This window comes from Pan paniscus, chromosome 2, assembly GCF_029289425.2.
Source record: "Pan paniscus chromosome 2, NHGRI_mPanPan1-v2.0_pri, whole genome shotgun sequence".
Taxonomy (NCBI): Eukaryota; Metazoa; Chordata; class Mammalia; order Primates; family Hominidae; genus Pan; species Pan paniscus.
Window position 1 is genome coordinate 147,660,758 of NC_085926.1, and position 21,832 is coordinate 147,682,589.

The 21,832-nt window shown below is 40.2% G+C and overlaps 1 protein-coding gene and 1 non-coding gene across 2 annotated transcripts in view; both read right to left on the reverse strand.

Annotated features, from left to right (window-relative positions):
• Nucleotides 1-21,832, reverse strand: part of ANKUB1 (ankyrin repeat and ubiquitin domain containing 1) — a 35,084-nt gene that overhangs the window by 8,938 nt on the left and 4,314 nt on the right. Inside the window, exons 2-4 of the mRNA XM_003826476.5 lie at nucleotides 20,848-20,991; nucleotides 10,343-10,559; nucleotides 671-785 (exon numbers count right to left, since the gene is read on the reverse strand). Coding sequence (XP_003826524.2) covers nucleotides 671-785; nucleotides 10,343-10,559; nucleotides 20,848-20,991 — 476 coding nt within the window. The remainder of the gene's footprint in view (nucleotides 1-670; nucleotides 786-10,342; nucleotides 10,560-20,847; nucleotides 20,992-21,832) is intronic.
• Nucleotides 9,113-9,214, reverse strand: LOC112439410 (U6 spliceosomal RNA). The gene has a single exon (XR_003027698.1). It is a non-coding gene; the product is annotated as a U6 spliceosomal RNA (small nuclear RNA).

The window sequence follows — 21,832 nt, forward strand, 5'->3', positions numbered from 1 at the left end:
TAATCACCATTTAATGACCTTTGGACAACATGAGTTTGAGCTGTCAGGGTTCAGTTTGGGGATTTTCTTCCACCTCTGCCACACCTGAGACAGCAAGACAAACCCCTTCTCCTCTTTCTCCCACTCAGCCTTATTCAACCTGAAGATTGAAGACCTTTATAATGATCCACATCCACTTAATGACTAGGAAACATATTTTCTTTTCCTTATGATTTTCTTAATATTTTCTTTTCTGTAGCTTACTTTATTGTAAGAATATGGTATATAATACATATACACAAGGTGTTAATTGACTGTGTTATCAGTAAGGCTTCCGGTCAATGGTAGGCTATTAGTATCTAAGTTTTGGGGAAATCAAAAGTTATATGGGAATTTTCAACTGTGTGGGGAGTTGGCATCCCTAACCCCTGCATTGTTCAAAGGTTAATTGTAGTTAGTATTTCCTGAGGAAAGTCTACCTGAATTGCAAGACTATCAGTCCTGGTGGCATCCCTGCTGTTCTGTTCCAACAAATATGTCAATAATAATATTTGGTTGAGACATACTAAGTGGAACTGGCATAGAGCAGCACCCCAGCTGTAGAGTGAGTGAATTGCAGGCTCAAGGTATGATGGAAGTTTAGTAAAAATCACAGCACTTGCTAAGTTAATTTAAAATTAATTTCTCATACTTGAGTACTGGTCCTTCTTTTGATAAGTAGCGTTGGACTTTAAGTTTTTGTCCAAGGAGACAACGCATCAGAAATTCCTTCCATCCATCCCAGACGTCCAAGCGAAGTGTTGTGCCTGTGGATCAAGAGAGGTGGTTTATGGTTCCAGTCCAGCAGTGTGGTTTGACAATCCATAAAACTTCTAATGATAGCTTTCCCCAAACAGAGGCTTAGCTAGATGCAAAATGAAAAATAACCTTGGAACAAGGAGACAGGGATGGTATTTTTAGCATAGGCCATTATTGGCTTGGAAAAGCTGTTTGGCATCTGTGTATTACCATTTTCTCATCTGCTCAATGATGGCGTATAGCACTGAAATATTTTTTTGCAGCTACCTTAAAACAGTCTTGTGGAGATTGACTCAATGCTGCTGTATATATTACCATGTAAACTGAAGCCGTTATATTGGAAGAGGAAACTAAGGAACCTGTGGCAGGACAAACAGTCTTCTGGGGCCTTTAGCTTATGAGTGGGCTGTGAGGGAGTGGAAAGATGCTCACCAGCTAATTTGCTTGTTCTATCCTTTATGAAACAGGAGCTGTTCTCCGTTACAAACATTAAAGTAATTCACTGCTGCTGGAGAACTTATCACTTGCTCCTCCAAAGTCTACCCTTTCTGTGATACCACATTCCTTTTATTCTTCAGGCTGGTGTTTCCCAGGGATCTTTCCTCAGCCTTCCGCTCTTCTCAATTTACGCAAGTTCCCCTGGGGATTAAACCCAGCCTTCTCCCTATGTGACCCAACCTAGCTCACTTACCTCTCTTCACTCTGCTTCATTCATTTATTATGGCCACCTTGACCTTTCACCTGTCCTCACACCAAGTCTACTCCCATCTCAGGACCTAACGACTTACAGTTTTTTGATTGAAAGGATCTTCATCAGATTTTCACAGGACTGTGTCCTTTTTATTCAGTTTTCACTTCAACCATAGCTAAAGCAATCTCTGCCATCACTACCTCCTCACCTTCATTACTTTGTATCCCATGACTTTATTTTAACCTCTTTATTGCCCCTGTCATCAGTATTTGAAATCATTTTATTTGCTTGAAGATTTTTTTTTCATGCTCCCATTAAGAAGAAAAATCCTTCACGACTTGCCGTATAGCCTGACACTTGGTAGGTGCTCACTAAATACTTGATGGCTGATTAATTGTCAATCTTAGTGGCGATGATAGCTTCATTGACCACCCAGGTGTCACTCATTCCCAAGTCCCAATCTCCAGCCCAGCCTCTGCTCCAGCTCCAGACTCCCCCTGCTGGCGATATTACCAAAGGAGGGATTGCACTACAACCCCATCATTCTAAAAGACCACTCATTATCTTTCACCCAACCTGCTTTTTCTCCTGCATTTTTTTTTCTCAGTGAGTGGTACATCTATTTTGCTACCTAAGCCATATATTAGAGAGTTTTCCTCCATCCTTCCTTTTTTTTTTTTTTTTTTTGAGATGGAGTCTTTCTCTGTCACCCAGGCTGGGGTGCAGTGGCACAATCTTGGCTCGCTGCAACCTCTGCCTCCCAGGCTCAAGTGATTCTCCTGCCTCACCCTCTCAAGTAGCTGGATTACAGGCCACCATGCTCAGCTAAATTTTTTTGTATGTTTAGTAGAGAAGGGGTTTCACCATGTTGGTCAGGCTAGTCTCGAACTCCTAACTTCAAACGATCCACCCGCCTTGGCCTCCCACAGTGCTGGGATTACAGGTATGAGCCATTGCGCCCGGCATCCTTCTCATTTTTTCATGTCCTACATCTAAACGGTTGCTTAGGCCTGACAGGTTTACCTGATCAATATTGAAGAACTCTGTTTCCTTGCCTCCATCTCAACCAGTCCTGCCCTATTTCAGGCCTAGGTAATCTTTCACCTAAATCTACTTTGAGAAGCTCCCAGCAGCCTTCCCTTTTTTATTCAGGTCTCTGCTCAATGTTGTCTTCTTTTCTGACCAGCTATCTAAATAGCCTCCCATCAGTTTACTGCATCATTCTTTATTCCATTATCCTGCCTTCTTTTACTTCGTAGCTCTTAACCTCTGCTTAAAATGAGATATTTTTCTGTTTGCTTGATGGTGTTTGCCTCCTCCACTGAGATCCAAGCTTCAGGAGGGTGGGGACACTGCCACTGTGCCTGCTTTCCACAGTGGTCCCTGGCTTATGGTGGACACTCAGTAAGTATTTGTTGAATGAAGTTCTGCTGGACTCCCAAACTTCTTCTGGCCATGCTCTGCCCTCCTAACCGAGCAGGTTGGCCTGCACTTCCCTGTGCACACCAGGCTGTTTCTGGCCTTGGTGGTGTCTAAACTGTGCTTATCTTTGTTGGCTGAGATTTCAGAACACCAGTAATCTTAGAATCACAGAAAGGTGAAGATAGATCTTAAAAGACCAGCCCACTCAGCAGCCCCCTTTTATAGACTAGGAAGCTGAGGTTCAGAGATACATGAATTGCCTGAGGCTTCTCAGCCAGCTGGGAATTTCCAGAATTCCCTGGAATGTGTCTTTAGGATTCTTTCTAATTCCTAGAGAGTCTCCCCCTTTCAGTTGCCTTTCTCTTTCTTTCCTTTCTGCTTCCCCTCTCTTTTCCTTCTTGCCTCCTCTCTACACGAACACGACAAAGGATATCTCCCTGCCAGTCCCTCCCTTATTGGACATTCTATGTTATAACCTGTAATCTTGAAATGGGGCTCTTCCTCTGTTACTCCTTACTCTGGTTTGGATTTCTTGACCTTGGACTTGCTATTCTTTGTGAGTTGATTCCTATTTGCATACTTGTTTACTCACAGGCCTGACCTGCGTTACTACCCTCATCCCCCTCACCTGCCTCGATCCTCATAACTCGGGCCTCAGCTAGGAGAGTTTACTCTCCTTGCTGGAGAATTCTGGAATTATTCTGTAGACATAAAGTAGTGGTCCTGCAGCTATTCTGTAGAAATACCTTGATAAACATTTTCCAAAATATGGACCATACTTGCTACACTAGATTAATTTTCTCTAAAGCTTCTTGCTGTACTTAAACTTTCTCATAAAATGTTTAATTCTCATGCACTGGAAACAAAGGACTTTAAACACTGCTCCAAGTGCATTTATTTTATCTCCTGCTGAAATGATCTATGTTTTTAGTTTATTGTGAAAATCACTCCCAAATGAGCAGTAGAAAGCTTTAGCCTGGCCCCATACCGCAGCCTCCTTAGTCCTCCACAGCTGAGGCTACACAGTCTCCATTTGAAGGACCAGCCAGCCCCAGGTCCAGAGAACAACCTTAATTCCCGTAGGAGGGAATTTATTAAGATTTAGGCCAGGGTCCCAGTGCAGTGGCTCACACCTGTATTCCCAGCACTTTGGGTGGGAGGATTGCTTGAGGCCAGGAGTTTACCAGCCTGAGCAACACAGCGAGACCCCATCTCTACAAAAACTGAAAAAGATGTAGGTCAGTAACTCAGAGGGTTGGTAGCAAGTCAGTGTTCCTCTTCATCCTGGTCAGATATTCTAGTCACTTCTGTTCCTCCTGAGCAAGTCCCCACTTTGTGCCCTATATTGTGAATCCCAATATTCTACCCCACTTTTTGGGTTTAAGACTAAGATTTCATTTCTGAATTTCCTACTCTAAATCCTAATCTCTGAGGTTAGATTTCTGTCACATGTTGTCAGAGCCTCGATGTCAACATCAGCTTATCTAGTTTCCTGCCTCTTTTGTCATTCATTCATTCATTCATTCACTACCTTGGTGCTGTGGTTCACTCACAAAGTCCCTGATGGATCTCCCTGAGGGTCACCCTCTGCCTTCCTCGGCCTTACCAACTGACAGCTGCAGACTGACCTGCCTATTCCAGGCCTTCCACCAGAAGGACTTATTTGAGGCTAAGCTTCCCCTGCTGGATGTCTATAGATGGGATTTTCCTGGCCTACCTGTTCTCCGGATGATTGCCTATCCTCAGAGTCTCAGCTCTCTCTAGCCCTCCTGCCTACTGCTGAATGAGACCTGATTCTGAAAACTACAGAGAGGACTGTACGATTTAAATCTCCTTAACATTGGTGGGGCACCTCCATCAGGCCCTGTATTTTGTTTCATTTTAATTCCCTGCCTAGTAGCAAATATTACGGGTGTTATAACCATCAATTCAGTTCCTTGCAATGAAACAGTCCTGATAATGCTCAGCTTTTGAATATCCAGAGAATTTCTAAGCAAGTCAGCCAGCACTGTTTATTAGATTATCCTTTCACCCCTGTTGCTTTGTAATGCCCTCTTTGTCAGATATTAAATTCCTTCATAAGCCTAGGAATTCTTTTGGGAAATAGAAATTTACTTGAAAAACGCTATATTGCTCCAGAAAATACAACTAAAACCTATTACTGAAGAGAGAGGAAAACTAATAAGCTTTAGGGCCCCTCACTACCTTCTATAGAGCCTTCTAATTTTCTTGTCTTAGTTTTGGATTTTTAAAAAGAGGGCCCACAAAATTGTATTAACTTTACAAAACCTGGATCTGTCCATTCTGTGCTTGCAAACGTATCTACTATGCCTAGGCCACACAGGACAGCAGATGGGAGCAACAGTGCCTATTTAGGCAATTATCTTCAACCTTGCCACATGTGGCCCCTGACTCCCAAGTTTCTGGATTCCTCGTTCATACCCCAGGAGTCAACATATGCCTATCTGATTTGGACTTTTTCTTCCTGAATATGGAAATTGTTTCTCTGGTTTGAGCTTCCTGTGGTGGAAGAAACAAAATAAAACATTGGTTAGAACTTAAAGGCCATCAATAAAAGCATACTGGTTTGGCAGTATAAATTGTTGGAAAGAACCCAGTCCTGGGTGTATGATTATCATTTATTAGCAGTGTAACCTTGATCAGATCACTTAACTTCTCTGAACTTCAGTTTTCTCATCAATAAAAGGAATTAAAATAGCACCATAGGTCTCCATGAGCCTAAAGGTTAGTAAAAGGACCCTGGAGCCAGCTCAGATTTCAGGATCTGAGCTGACACAACCCTGCTCCTGGAATGGTTTCTCAGGTGCAATGTGCCCAGGCAGCCATGAATATATCCTATGAGGTGTTTATAGTGAAGAGTATCAATTGGTATCATCTGTAAAGAAAGGCATTAATTCATTCACTCATTTGTTTAGGTACTCCTTGTTTCAGAAAGGATGAATGCCAGTTTATGAATGTATGTGAAATAAAAACAGAATAACAAGCAGATAAGCATGTGGATCAGAAAGAGGAAAGCAAAAGCCAGGGCAGTGATTTCAGAGCTAGAAGCAGGTCTAAAATGAACATCTGGTACCATATAGGTTGACGTAAGACTAGGTGTGTGTGTGCGTGTGTGTGTGTGTGCATGTATATGTATGTATTGGACCTGTGTGATATGTCACTAAGCCTCAAGTCACAAAATCACACATATTAAGATATACTTATCATGATAGATTTATGATAAGTTAGTCATTAGATATTCTACCACCAGAATTCCCTTATCCCTTCATTACTCATCTTCTTCTTAATCCCTAAAATCTTTCTTTCTCCATCTCCTTTATTAAAGCTGCTCTCTCTAAGCCCACCAAAGACCTTTAAAGCAAATCCAAAGCTTTTTTATCTCAGAATTGTCTTTGGACTTTTACCAGCATCTTGAAAACAGTCTCATCATCTGTTACAATACAAAGTTCCAGTTCTCCTCCTGACTCTGACAGCTTTCCATGTCTCATTTTTTGACTCTTCCGTGTGCTTGCCTTGACCTCAGCCTGTCCTGAGTGCCAGCCATTGGCCCTTAAGACGTTCCTCTCTATATTTACTCTCTGAGGAATGTACCCCTCATAGGGCTTGGTCTCCACCTACATGGGCAGGATCAGTATCTGCTAACCCAAACCATCACTCAAGCACTAGCACCATGTTTGCAGTAAAGGGAAATTAGCAGTTGTACTTACAGCTTTGCCACTAACTGACCAGCTGAGTAACTTTTTTTAAAAAAAGTACTCTCTGAGTTTCCTCATATCTAAAGCTTAAAACCCAGAAAATAGCTCCTTTCCTCAATTTCCCCACCACTGTCCTAGTGTGAGAGCTTTGATTCTTTTCTCTACTTAAATGTGATCTAGGGCCAGGTGCAGTAGCTCACTCCTGTAATCCCAGCACTTTGGGAGGCCAAGGTGGGTGGATCACTTGAGGTCAGGAGTTTGAGACCAGCCTGGCCAACATGGTGAAACCCTGTCTCTATAAAAAATACACACACACACACACACACACAAATTAGCCAGGCATGGTGGGATGCACCTGTAGTCCCAGCTACTCAGGAGGCTGAGGTGAGAGAATCACTCAAATCCAGGAGGCAGCGGTTGCAGTAAGCTGAGGTTGTGCCACTGCACTCCAGCCTGGGTGATGGAGTGAGACCCTGTCTCAAAAAAAAAAAGTGATCTAGCATGATGTTCTGTCCTGTTCTGCCTTCTGTGTTTCACAGATTTGTCTCTTCCACTGCGAATGGACCTAATTAATACTGGGATTATCAAACATGCCAGTTAGTGTATCACCCTGCCTGCAGGCTTTCCTCACTCCTTTCTATATTTCATATTGCTTGCTACCAGATTAAACCTCTCTTAAAACACTCCTGTTCTAGGCCGGGTGTGGTGGCTCACACCTGTAATCCCAGCACTTTGGGAGGCCAAGGCGGGCAGATCAGAAGGTCAGGAGATGGAGACCATCCTGGCCAACAGGGTGAAACCCCGTCTCTACTAAAATACAAAACATTAGCTGGGAGTGGTGGCGCGTGCCTGTAGTCCCAGCTACTCAGGAGGCTGAGGCAGGGGAATCGCTTGAACCTGGGAGGCGGAGGTTGCAGTAAGCTGAGATCGTGCCACTGCACTCTAACCTGGCAACAGGCAAGACTGCGACTCAAAAACAAACAACAACAACAAAAAAACAAAAAACACTCTTGTTCCAGAAGGTGCATGGCTCTAGCTGCAGCCACAGCAAGGCTGAGCTCTGTTCCCTCACCTTAAGACCCTCCTTCTTCTGCCCTTGGCTGTGTTTCCCAGTGCTCTCAGCAAGGTTCCTCCACTCTGCAGAACAGTCTCCTGCTTTCTGTCCCTCCCTGGAATGTCTTCCCTTCCTCCTCTCAGATGATCCATGGTTCCCACATCTTTGTGTGCTCCAGCCCCACTTTCTCCAGAATGCCTTCCCTACATGCCTTCAGCCTGCATTGAGCTGACTTACTGGATTTTAACTGAGTGTGTATTTATGTCTCATTTCTATCACTTTACTGTAAACACCCAGAGTGCAGAGGCAGCTTTGCAAATGTTTGTATGAGCTAGTATGTACAGTGATTAATTGAGCTACTTAAATCTTTGATTTTCAACCTGGACATGACTGCTTCTCCAAACTCTTCTGATTTTCCACTGCCTGTGGAAAAGGGGCCAAGGTTCAACTCCTGATAGCAGCAGGGATGATTCATTGGTTAGAAAGAGAGGTCCTGTAAGAGAAGCTGATCAAGGACTCTTTTTACCTTCTAGCTTTAAAAAAGGTGAGCTGGCTGCTTAAGGAATACTAGTTATGCTTTAGGTAAAGGTATGAAGCATATGAAGCAGGCCAAATGGCCCTTCCTCCCTTCCCTTTGAGGTTCTTCTTTCCTTGCCTCTCCTCTGATGCTCTGTGTCCTCATGGTGGCCAAAACAGCCTACTCAGGTCATGCTTAGACCCTTAACCTTATATCTGAACACCCTCATTTCCTAAAGTTCCTACTCCCAGAGGGTCGTTTTAAGGAGTAGGTATGTTGTCCTTGACACATGCTGAGCAAGTCATTTAATCATTAAGATGATTTGCTTTTTTTCAAGTCTGTAAAAGTTGGGGTTGGGTCAATTCAAATTATCTTCCAGCTTAAAACGTCACATTATAATCTGAACAGTATAAGCCTAAAGAATAGTCAACCAGAGTTTATCCTAGTTTTGTTTCATCCTCTGGTACTTCATTAAATAACTAAATTATCAGTTGGTTGGGGACAAATGCCACTGTGTGCCCTTCCTTATGTGAGCCCCCATCATGTTCTAGGCAGGGTTCAGCCTCCAGCAAGCATGCAGAGCAGGTATGTGCACTATAGCAAAGTACTCTGAGGAGAAATTGTAGAACTTCACTTCCCCTGATCAAAAACAAGGAAAAAAATTATGTCAAAGTTTTGAGAGCCTTAATTTAAAATAACAGGAAAGAATAATGCTAAGCAAATACTACAGTCAGGAGAAGTATCAATAAATGCAAATTTAGCAGTTATATAAAGCAAAACTACTTAACTAAGGATACCTACAAAGCCCTATGTATATGTTGGGAGAACTCAAATTTCATTGCAATGTTACAACACAATGTTACCTAAGGTTGTGCTGGTTGTCAGCAAGGATTCATTTACTTCAAGTAATTTCTATAAGGTTCTAACCATTTTTTAAAAGTGTGAAATGCTTCATGAACTTGTGTGTCATCGTCAGGTAGGGGCCATGTTAATCATCTCTGTATCGTCAAATCATTTTTTAGTATGCTTAAAACAAATCTGACAGCCTTTTTTGTTTGTCTTATTGATGTTTGGCTACTGCAGACATGACCTGGAAGTACAGATTTTTTTTTTTTTTTTTCGAGACAGGGTCTTGCTATCACCCAGGCTGGAGTGCAGTGGTGTGATCATAGCTCACTGTAGCCTTAACCTCTTGGTCCAAGTGATCCTCCTACCTCAGCCTCCCAAGCAGCTGGGCACCACCACATCCTGCTATTGTTTTTGTTTTTTGTTTTTTGTACAGATGAGCATCTCACTATGTTGCCTAGGCTGGTCTTGAACTACTGAGCTTAAGTGATCCCCCCTCTCTTGGCCTCCAAAAGTGCTAGCATTAGAGGTATGAATCACTAGTCACTATGCCCAGCCAAGGTATAGTATTTAGAGAGAGGTTGTAATTTCTATAACGGATAAACACTATTCCACTAACGCAGATTTTCAGCCAGTATAGCATTGGCGTCACATTGTTAAAAAGATTATTTTAATATAATCAGCAACATTTTAAGATGAAATTGCCCAAAGCAGGGTTCAGAATAGCATGTATCATATGCTACTTTGCATTAAAAACGGGAAAAAGAATATGTACTTGAACTTGCATTTATACATGCTTGAAGTACATTTTGAAAGAGAAGAGATGAAGTGGCCTGAGTTTTGCTCTTCCACCTTGAGGATATTAATGAATCTGCTTTGAGAACAAGACTTGACAGGGCTATGAGACCCTCCTTATTTCTTAGTCTGTAGACCCAGACCCAAGAATGAAATGTTGATAATTCATATCCATACTGAACTTACAGAGGTTTCCATTTAGAAATAATGCCTCCATTTGTTCAGATTTAATTTGGAAATGGTTTTGATTGTAAATCTTCAAAACAATAATGGTTGCCTGTGAGGAGGGAACTAAGTGCTTGTAGGGCCAGGAGAGGGAGGGCAACTTACCGCTACACATCCTTTTCACTTCTGATATTTAAACTATGTAAATGTGTTAACTGTTTTAAAGTGAATATGTAAATAAAGTTAACAGATAGTATATGAAAATCTAGATTTCTATTTTCTCTTGAAAAGCTGCAAAATCTGGTATCAAAGGACCCTAGTGCCAAATGGTAGCTGATACCAAATATACTGGGCAGTACCAATATCAGTCTGGTAGTCCTTGAGGGTGTTGCAATCATACATCTCCAGGCCCCTTGGGGTTCGGAGACAGTAGACACTCACGGGGAGGCCACATCTCAGAGTTACCAGTGTTCTCAGATCAGACACTGTTTTATCAAGAAGGGAAATGCTCTCCATTACTGGCATTGTGTCTTGAGTTACAGCATTGAACACGTATAGAGTAGGCTTGTCTTCTTCCTAAAGGGAAAGAAAAGGAGGGAACTTATTGTCTGGAGGTTCAGATGAGGGCCAAGCATTTCAGGGGGTAGCTTTGAGCACCTCTAGCTCCACGACATGGGTGTTAATGTGAAAGCAATAGTCAGTTGAGTTCTCTGCCTTCTGGTCTGAGTCTAGCTCTTATGTCCTGAGATATTAACAGGTCCCCCTGTTTGAGTGAAGTGAAAAAGACTTGGCAAGGCTTTGAGACCCTTTGACTTCTTAGTCTACAGACCCAGATGCATAAGAGTGTTGATAATTTATATCCATCCTGTGCTTATGGAGGTGTTAGTTTAGAAAACATTCCTCTGTTGTGCAGTACTTTAATTTGGAATACTGTGGATTTGAAATCTTCAGTCAATTATTATTATTTTTTTTCTGAGAGGTTATTCCTGGCAAGTGGAACTGAGTTGAGAGTGGGAGGGAATGTTTGCTTATCATTTTGTGCTTTTCATTGTCTGTATGGTTTGACTTTTTTAAAAGCCAAATATGTTTACTTTTATTATTTATCTTTCTTGTCTGTCTTCCTTTTTTTTTTTTTTTTTTTTTTTTGTCTCACTATGATGCCCAGGCTGGTCTCAAACTCCTGGGCTCAAGCGATCTTCCTACCTTGGCCTCCTATAGTGTTGGGATTACAGGCGCGAGCCACTGCACCTGGCCTACTTTTACTGTTTAAAAAGGGAAATACCAAACATAGGTTTAGAAAAGTTTCTTTTGTTTCTTTCATTTTGTAATCTAAGTAGGAAAGCAAGTAGAATTGAGATATCTGAAGCAGAGTTAAGATGGAAAGTTTGGGGAAAATATTAATCCTTCTGTTAACAACAGTTTAAGCCAAACCAAAACTCAAAATACAGCGAATAGGAAAAATGGGAAGCAAGTGGGGAGGAAAAGGTTATTATCATTTCCACTTTTCTCATGAAAAATGAAACTGACTTTACTTCCTCTTTAGCAGATTCAGGACAATAATATTTTTCTGCAACGGCCTGTTGTTGGGTTGGCAGATGTCAGTGCGTGGCACCGTCACGGAATGCCCATGAATGCGGGACTCTCTCAGAACCTGGTGGTTCTTCAGGGGGCTCCAACCTGTCAATGCTGTCTTGCCCCTCCTTTGTTTCCTTCCTCTATTTCTTCCATCAGAATCCCTCTCTGGTTCCTCCAGGGCCCCCCCAATCCTGCAGACTTATAATAAATTAAATGCTCCTCTCCCACGTAACACATTGCAGTAATATGGTCAACATGCGGACCTTTTTCAAAAAGCCTTTGAGGAGTGATGTTACTGATGAAATTTAAGGCTGCAATACTTTGATCTAGGGCCCATTTCAGTGACTGAAGTGATTAGGAACAGTTTCAGTCCCTCTGTGGCTGTGCATGAAGCCAGATCAGCAAGCTGAGCTGCCCACTGAGCCTAAAGTGCTTGGAACAATTTTTCATGATAGTTTCTCATAAACCCATGCAATACAAATTTAAAGGACATAGGATTGACTCTTTCACTTTTGCCATGCCGTGCTTTCCTATGGTTCCATAAGGGAAGTATCTGTTCAAGCTAATGTAGATAATATTTATGGGCAGGCAGAAATTCCTATGAAAACTGAATAAAAAGATAGTGGGAAAGAGAGAAAAATTATATTTTATGTAATAGCTCTTTTTTATTTCTTTAAAAATTCCTAATTTATATTTAGAATTAAATGCAAATAACAAATTAAATGCAAACAAATGACAAAATAAATCCAAATAGAATAACATGCAAACAAAATAACAGAGTCCCAAGTCACTCTTTAAAAAAAAATTTTTTTTTTAGAGTCTAGGGCTCACTATGTTGCCCAGGCTGGTCTTGAACTTCTGGGCTCAAGCAGTCTCCCACCTCCTGAGTAGCTGGGGAAAGAATTCTCCTCCATTCCCAGCTCTCAAGTCACTCTTAAGTTAACTAGGTATGTGAGGTTAGATAAGTTAAAAAGAAGCTTCTCAGAATATGAATAATCGTATACTTATATCTATAAAGATAAGCATGTATAACTTAGTATACATATAACTGACTCTGGAACAAGTAATAAGGGAGAACTGCAAAATATCTGGCAATTTTTTTGAGATAGGGTCTCACTCTGTTGCACTATCAGAGCTCACAGTAACCTCAAACTCCTCGACTCAAGCAATCCTCCCACCTCAGCCTCCCAAGTACAGGCACTCACCACCAAACCCAGCTACATTTTAAATTCTTATTTGTAGAGACAGGGCCTAGCTATGTTGTCCAGGCTGGTCTGGACCCCCTGGCCTCAAGCAATCCATCCACCTCAGCCTCCCAAAGTATTGGGATTACAGGAGTGAGCTTCTGTGCCCAGCTGATCTGACAATCTTTAGATGAAAATAAAAAGTGCAAGGAAGAAAATATTACTAATTATTAATGAAGCCAGGTTCTGAAGTCTCAAGAAAATTAACACCTGCCGAGTCTGTTCATTTTTTTTTTTTAAGCGCTCAGGAACTTTTTATCACATAAATAAATAATAAATGTTGAATGACATCCCAGGCCTTTTTAATCAATAATGTATCTGGATAATAGTTCTCATTGCACTTTTTAACTCTACGTACTCACCTTTGTATAAACCTTGTTTTTATGGGAAAACCCATTTTGAGTTCTAGTGAGGCACATTAGTTGTCGATATTTTCTAATTTGGTTGTATGACGAGGGAGTAGGTAGATGCCAATTAATAGCAACTTGCTAATCCACCTTATCCACATAACAGAAGGCATCTCTACCTCTCTGTCTATATGATACTCCTCCCCAAGTATTCTGAATCAGAGAAGGCTGGTCAGTCACAACCAAGGAAGTCAGACGCTATTAAATAATACCACACACAAATCATTGTTGGACATGTACAAAATTAGACTTTTTCCTTTATAAACAAACTGAGATGCAAACAAACCAACCCAAGAGATATACACAAAGTATCTTACTTTTCAATAAAAACAAATACGTTCTATCTCATGAGAATAATTCCATGCTTACCTTCAAAAAACAAATGCAAACTTACTGTAAATTCATACATGTACTTTAACAATAAGAAAGGAAAAGCTAAACAGAACTGACCGAAAGAAAACAAGTTAATGAAAGTTTTGAATGTACTGCTGTATTTTTTCTCAAGTTCTGCTTTTTTATATTTTGCTGTTTTGGAGTTACAGCCCTAAGTAAGCAGAAGCTTGCTGAACTATTCCAGAGTGAACAAAAGGGGAAGTAATATTTGTTTTTGTTGAACCAAATGAATTCCAGTGAGATGTCTCCATAAACTTCTCCTCTTGTGTGGTAGTCATTCTGGAGAGATTATCCGTGGAGTCTTGGACACTGAACTGGAACACCTTTCTTCACCAGATTCTTTTCATACCTTTTGTTATGACTCATCTTAGAAAAGAGGGCCATTTTTAAGAAACATGCTTTCATGTGTAAATTTTAAAGAAACATATTTATACATGTTTTTGTGTATAAAAATGCATAAATGTAAAACCACATATATTGGATTTTGGTGTTTATACATTAACAGTACCTCTCGAAAGCTAAAATGTTTATCATTTTGAATCAAATTTAGACTTGTCAAGATAGTACAAACTTCTCTAACTTATCTGATAGACATCTACTCAATGGTACTACAGTTAACTCAATCTCTCAGCATAAAACAGCTTTTCACAACATTCCAGGGATGTCAGGAGGGATTAACTATGTTTTGACCCCAGCACTTGGTTGGTACAAGTCTGGTTATAGAAGGAGGCAGGGAAACCAGAAGGAGTCCTAGGGAGGCTGAGCCCATTTCACACTCTGAAAAGCACAACCTGCTGGATAGTTGCCCCCTTTGCAGTAGAGCATGGACATGTGACAGGGTGCTCCCAATCAGACCTACCTATCCACCCCAACTTTGAATTACGAGCCAATAAGGCAGAGAAGCAACAGACACAGGAAAGTCTCTAGGCAATGGCATTTCTGAAGTTGCCGGCCTGGCAGCAGGGCTGGCAGCATGTCCAGGGCCTGTTTTGAGGGCTCAGTGTTGCCTGCAGTGGTGACCTTCCCAGATTAGTTCTGGGGCGTGCTTTAGATGTTGTTTCTGGCTGCATAATCTCTAAGACTGATTCTCCAATCTTCCGAAAACTACTCAATAGCTTTTCAATACTTATTTTCTGCTTAAATTATCTAGACTTTGTTTCTGCTGCTTCCAACTAAGAACCATGATGTTGGTCAGGGGAAAAGCCAAGAATACTGGGGAGTGCTTTGCCCTAAGAGTAGAGAAAAGTGGGATATGCCACAGTAAGGGAGAGAATGGATCCCTGAAATGCATCTCAGTACCTTGCTATGAATTGCAGACAATTATATACCATCTTGTTAATTTCCATACTTTACCTCTCAAACCTTTATCAATTCATTTATTTAATACCTATTTATGTACAGCCTACTATATATCTTATCTAGTACTATTCTAAGCACTGGGTGAAAACAGTGGACAAAACTTAAGCAATCGTTTCCATGATAACACAGGTTAAAATGAAGGGGGCAAAAGTGATAGTGCCTCTGCATGTTGTACAAAAACATACACTTTTGCAGTGCCTCATGCTATGGTTTATAGGAACACAGTGAACCGCAACAGCATCAGCAATAAATCGTCAGGACTGGCTCCTGTATTAATAGAAATTGGAGGTATATACCATAGAAAATATTGATTATGGCTTCCGTAAGAGTTCTTTTCCAAAGAAGGAAAAGTTAATACAATGTTCTTTATTATTATTATTATTTATTACACTTTAAGTTCTAGGGTACATGTGCACAACGTGCAGGTTCGTTACATATGTATACATGTGCCATGTTGGTGTGCTGCACCCATTAACTCGTCATTTACATTAGGTATATCTCCTAATGCTGTCCTTCCCCCTTCCCCCCACCCCACGACAGGCCGCAGTGTGTGATGTTCCCCACCCTGTGTCCAAGTGTTCTCATTGTTCAGTTCCTACCTATGAGTGAGAACATGTGGTGTTTGGTTTTCTATCCTTGCCATAGTTTGCTGAGAATGATGGTTTCCAGCTTCATCCATGTCCCTACAAAGGACATGAACTCATCATTTTTTATGGCTGCATAGTATTCCATGGTGTATATGTGCCACATTTCCTTAATCCAGTCTATCATTGTTGGACATTTGGGTTGGTTCCAAGTCTTTGCTATTGTGAATAGTGCCACAATAAACATACGTGTGCATGTGTCTTTATAGCAGCATGATTGATAATCCTTTGTGTATATACCCAGTAAAAAGATGGCTGGGTCAAATGGTATTTCCAGTTCTAGATCCTTGAGGAATCGCCATACTGTCTTCCACAATGACTGAACTAGTTTACAGTCCCACCAACAGTGTAAAAGTGTTCCTATTTCTCCACATCCTCTCCAGCACCTGTTGTTTCCTGACTTTTTAATGATCACCGTTCTAACTGGTGTGAGATGGTATCTCATTGTGATTTTGATTTGCATTTCTCTGATGGCCAGTGATGATGAACTTTTATTTATTTATTTATTTTTTGAGACAGAATCTCGCTTTTTCGCCCAGGCCAGAGTGCAGTGGTGCTATCTCAGCTCACTGCAAGCTCCACCTCCCGAGTTCACACCATTCTTCTGCCTCAGCCTCCCCAGTAGCTGGGACTACAGGCACCCGCCAACGCGCCTGGATGATTTTTTGTATTTTTAGTAGAAACGGGGTTTCACTGTGTTAGCCAGGATGGTCTCGAGCTCCTGACCTCATGATCCACCCACCTCGACCTCCCAAAGTGCTGGGATTACAGGCGTGAGCCACCGCTCCCAGCCTGATGAGCATTTTTTCATGTGTCTTTTGGCTGCATAAATGTCTTCTTTTGAGAAGCATCTGTTCATGTCCTTTGCCCACTTTTTGATGGGGTTGTTTGATTTTTTCTTGCAAATTTGTTTAAGTTCTTTGTAGATTCTGGATATTAGCCATTTGTCAGATGGGTAGATTGTAAAAATTTTCTCCAATTCTGTAGGTTGCCTCTTCACTCTGATGGTAGTTTCTTTCGCTGTGCAGAAACTCTTTAGTTTAATTAGATCCCATTTATCAATTTTGGCTTTTGTTGCCATTGCTTTTGGTGTTTTAGTCATGAAGTCCTTGCCCATGCCTATGTCCCAAATGGTATTGCCTAGGTTTTCTTCTAGTGTTTTTATGGTTTTAGGTCTAACATTTAAGTCTTTAATCCATCTTGAATTAATTTTTGTATAAGGTGTAAGGAAGTTTCAACTTTCTACTTTGGCTAGCCAGTTTTCCCAGCACCATTTATTAAATAGGGAATGCTTTCCCCATTTCTTGTTTTTGTCAGGTTTGTCAAAGATCAGATGGTTGTCAATGTGTGATATTATTTCTGAGGGCTCTGTGTTGTTCCATTGGTCTATATATCTGTTTTTGTACCAGTACCATGCTGTTTTGGTTACTTTAGCCTTGTAGTATAGTTTGAAGTCAGGTAGCATGATGCCTCCAGCTTTGTTCTTTTGACTTAGGATCATCTTGGCAATGTGGGCTCTTTTTTGGTTCCATATGAACTTTAAACTAGTTTTTTCCAATTCTGTGAAGAAAGTCACTGGTAGCTTGATGGGGATGGCATTGAATCTATAAATTACCTTGGGCAGTATGGCCATTTTCACAATATTGATTCTTCCTATCCATGAGCATGGAATGTTCTTCCATTTGTTTGTGTCCTCTTTTATTTCGTTGAGCAGTGGTTTGTAGTTCTCCTTGAAGAGGTCCTTCACATCCCTTGTAAGTTGGATTCCTAGGTATTTTATTCTCTTTGTAGCAATTGTGAATGGGAATTCACTCATGATTTGGCTCTCTGTCTGTTATAGGTGTATACGAATACTCGTGATTTTTGCACATTGATTTTGTATCCTGAGACTTTGCTGAAGTTGCTTATTAGCTTAAGGAGATTTTGGGCTGAGACAATGGGGTTTTCTAAATATACAATCATGTCATCTGCAAACAGGGACAATTTGACTTCCTCTTTTCCTAATTGAATACCCTTTATTTCTTTCTCTTGCCTGATTGCCCTGGCCAGAACTTCCAACACTATGTTGAATAGGAGTGGTGAGAATACAATGTTCTTTTCCCACTATTCTTGTATTACCCTTATTTCCATTTCTTTTCCAAATGCGTCTATATTACCATTAAAAGAAAAGCATAATATACAGGGAAGCTGGAAAAAGCATTGTCTAAAGAATGTATTTAACAGTAGATAATCTCTGTATTTATCCAGTGTCTTTCTCTGTTTTTCACACAAGCAGAAACTTGTAAGCACACAAAAATATGAGCACAATAAAGAAGCCAACTATTTTGGATTTATTTCATGAGACATAATATCTACTTGTATCTTTTTAGAAAGAAAAACCACTTACTTGCCAAGTTTTTGAACTTTACAAAAGTTTTGGGTTCACATTATGATATTTCTAAGTTGTACCAAAATTTAGAGATGCTAAAGAGACACACTTCAGGGATTCATTCCCTCCCTTACTGTGGCATCTTCCATCTCTCTCAAGGCAAACTAACTTTCACAAAGTAACATGATTAAACACAGTTAAGTAGGGAAGGTACTACTTAAATGTGTATATATTTAATTATTCAGTAAAGCAACTAACATGACTTGGAAATCAGCCTTGGTAACCTGAGATAGATCAAGCATGATAGAGCTGATATGACTGCATTCTTTGAGGCCTGGGATATTCTCTAAATGTGATTCTACTGGACAGCATGAAGAGTACAGTTAGTAAAATTTTAGGGAACTTGAGAGTTTTTAACTAAACTTTGTGTGTTGTCCAGTCCTGTGACTTCTGCCCTGGCTCTCTTGAATAAACTCCTCTTTTTTTTTTTTTGAGACAGGGTCTCAGTCTCTTGCACAGGCTGGGTTCAATTGATCCTCCCGCCTCCGCCTCACAAGTAGCTGGGATTATAGGTGTGCACCACCACACCCGAAAAATTTTTAAAATATTTTTGTAGAGATGGGGTCTCACCATCTTGCTCAGGTTGGTTTCACTGAATAACCTCTTTTACCCCTATTTTTTATTTATAGAATTAGCAGTTTAAAACTTCAGGTAAAAGAGTTCAGCGTGAAGCTTGCATCACTGTGATATATGATGCTTTATTGGCAGAATTTAGGAAATGTTTTTGTAAGTAAAACTGTGAACATAGGTTGCATCTGGGGAGGGAAACTGGGGGCCAGAGAAGGGAGAGTTTTTTCTTTTTCTTTTCTTTTCTTTTTCTTTTTTTGAGACAGAGTCTCACTCTATCACCTAGGCTGGAGTACAGTGGGGTGATCTCGGCTCACTGTAACCTCCACCTCCAGGGTTCAAGTGATTCTTTTCCTCAGCCTCCTGAGTAGATGGGATTACAGGTGTGCCCACCACACCCAGCTAATTTTTGTATTTTTATTAGAGATGGGGTTTCACCATGTTGGCCAGACTGGTCTTGAACTCCCAACCTCAGGTGATCCTCCCACCTCAGCCTCCTAAAGTGCTGGGTTACAGGTGTGAGCCACCACACCTGGCTAGGAGACTTTTTTACTGTGTATCTTTTTGTTCCTTTTGAATTGAGAACCATGTGAACATACTACCTAGTCAAAAATAAATTTTAAAATGTTATATAATAAAAATAAAATCAGTCCTTAGTTAAATAAAAGTATCCTATCCATACTGTTAAAAACCTTGTCTACATCCCTGAAAAGCCGTCAGATTCTTCCAGTCAGCTCAAATGTTAGTATTGAACTTACACTACCATCTCTAAGCAAGCAAACAATAAAAAGTCTTGAACCTTATGATTGGCATCACAGACTTCTGGGAAATTTTAGAGAGTTGATCCTGTACGGCACCAAAAACCTAGTATGGAAATATATTTAAATAGGTAAAGAGAAGACATTAAGAAGTGGCTGGAATTTGGTCTGCTTTGAAATGTAATGTTATACTTCCATTTTCTGAGTAAAAGAGGCAGAAAATAAAACATTAAAAACGTATGTAAATATGGTCTTTTGTTTACATAAATGCGATGATTCAATGATCATTATTCTGTGACTTGTCTTTCCTACTTAATAATAAATATTGAAGAATATTCTTTTTTTTTTTTTTTTCCGAGATGGGGTCTCACTCTGCTGCCCAGGCTGGAGTGCAGTGGCTCGAGCTCAGCTCACTGCAACCTCGCCCTCCTGGGTTCAAGTGATTCTCCTGCCTCAGCCTAATGAGTAGCTGGGACTACAGGCTCATGCCATCACGCGCAGCTAATTTTTGTGTTTTTAGTAGAGATGGGGTTTCACCACGTTGGCCAGGATGGTCTCTATCTCCTGACCTCATGATCTTCCCACCCAGGCATGAGCCACCGCACCCAGCCCAGAGTATTCCTTTTAAACATCCATTTAGTCAAGTACTAACATATATTAAAAGAAAGAGTTAACTTTGACTACCATAATTTTTAAAAATGTTAAATATGAGAAACTTGGTGCCCCATTTAGCGGAGAATGTATACTTTCCTAAGTTTCCTAAAGTTCATATTTTTATATACGGTAAAGCACTAACACAGGATAATACTTCTACCCTAGAGCAGCAGCATTTAAATTCTTTGGACCATCCGTTCCTTAAAAAAATTGTTGACCATAAAGGATCTTAGACTCAGAAAATCTCCAGGCACATTAATTTTGTTTATATTACAACTTTAGGGTTTTTTAAGGTTCTTAAAGCCCAACCGTGCATCTTAAGCACCATTGATTAAGGAACCTCTATAAATGAAAAAATATCTTTATTGCCTGTACACCTAATTGGAATGGCTACTTTGGCTGGATTTGGATGTAGAAAATTCCCTTTCATTCTTATTGTTACTGAGAATTTCTTCTCCTTCCTCATTCCACTGCCAGTAATCACTGTGGCCCCACCAAAGTGATCTAATGCTCTTCTTCCCACATCAAAATTCCAGATCTGCCCCTTGGCTTGGTTTTCATATCGGTTCTGAGATGACAGGACTGGGCAGGCAATAAAGGGTGTGGGGAGGCAAGAGGAAGAAGAGTAAAGAGGGGGCAACTTTATCCCTTCTCCATGTCTTACTTCCCCTTACAGCACAAAGCATGCGTAAGACCTGTTATACAAATGGAAGTGAGGAGAAGGCAAAAAGAGACAATTTCTTTTTAAGTTATGGAATTACTTTGGTTGACTTATCCCCAACTTTATTCAAAATGAGATAGATATGTTAGACGAATATTATCCTGACCATCATACCTTAACAAAGCATTTGAGAGTTGAACAGAAAGATATTCCAACATCAGCAAGACTCCAACTGTCCTTTAGAGCAGCTCCAGCATACATTAACTCCAGATACCGCCTGCCTTGTTTGTCTTCAGAGAGAGGAATGTGGAAATAATCCTTAAAAATCAATAGCATATTATGAAAACAGTACATCCTTACGTTACTAGACCAGAAATGTACTCTCTTTCCCTTTACATTTTTTTCCTCTGGGCATTATAATTGTTTGGGACAAAGGGAAGAAGTATTAAATAGGGGTTCTTAACTTAGAGAACTTCCAAAACATTTATGGGTAGAATTTAGATGGGAAGAAACTACATCTTTATTTTATTAACTCTAAATGAAATTGAGATTTTCTTTCAACTATACATGTAGGCAGCAAATTAAAGTAGGAGTAGTCGTTGTACCTGTGACTGACACCAATAGAAGTCACAGATGTTTTCATATCACATTACAGTTGTTGCAAGTATTTCAAAATATTATTTCTACTGATCTGTATTTTGAAAATAATAGTTATTAGATGAGCTGCTAGAACTTGTTAGTTAATGTGTTAATTAGGAAGTCCACATGTCACTATAACATACATTTGCTTTTTAATATTGGAAAATGTATTTCAATATAACAAATTTCATTTCTATCATATCTGTTTTATTTTATGCATTTAAAGACATTCTGAGAAGCAGTCTATAGACATCACCAGACTTCCAAAGGGGTTAATAAAACATACAGGTTAAGATCCCTTGTGTTACAAGATTTAGATTTCAGTCATCATAATAATCTACTGAATATCATGTAACTATGGTTCAGTAAATGCCGCTTAGCAAATAGGAATGACCATCTCCAAGTTAAATATTTGATGATCAGAAACTAAATATTTTGCTTAATTTTTTATTTTAGAGTGAACATTTATATGAAATTTATAAGGAAGATACTATACCCAAGTTATTTCTTATTCTGGCTC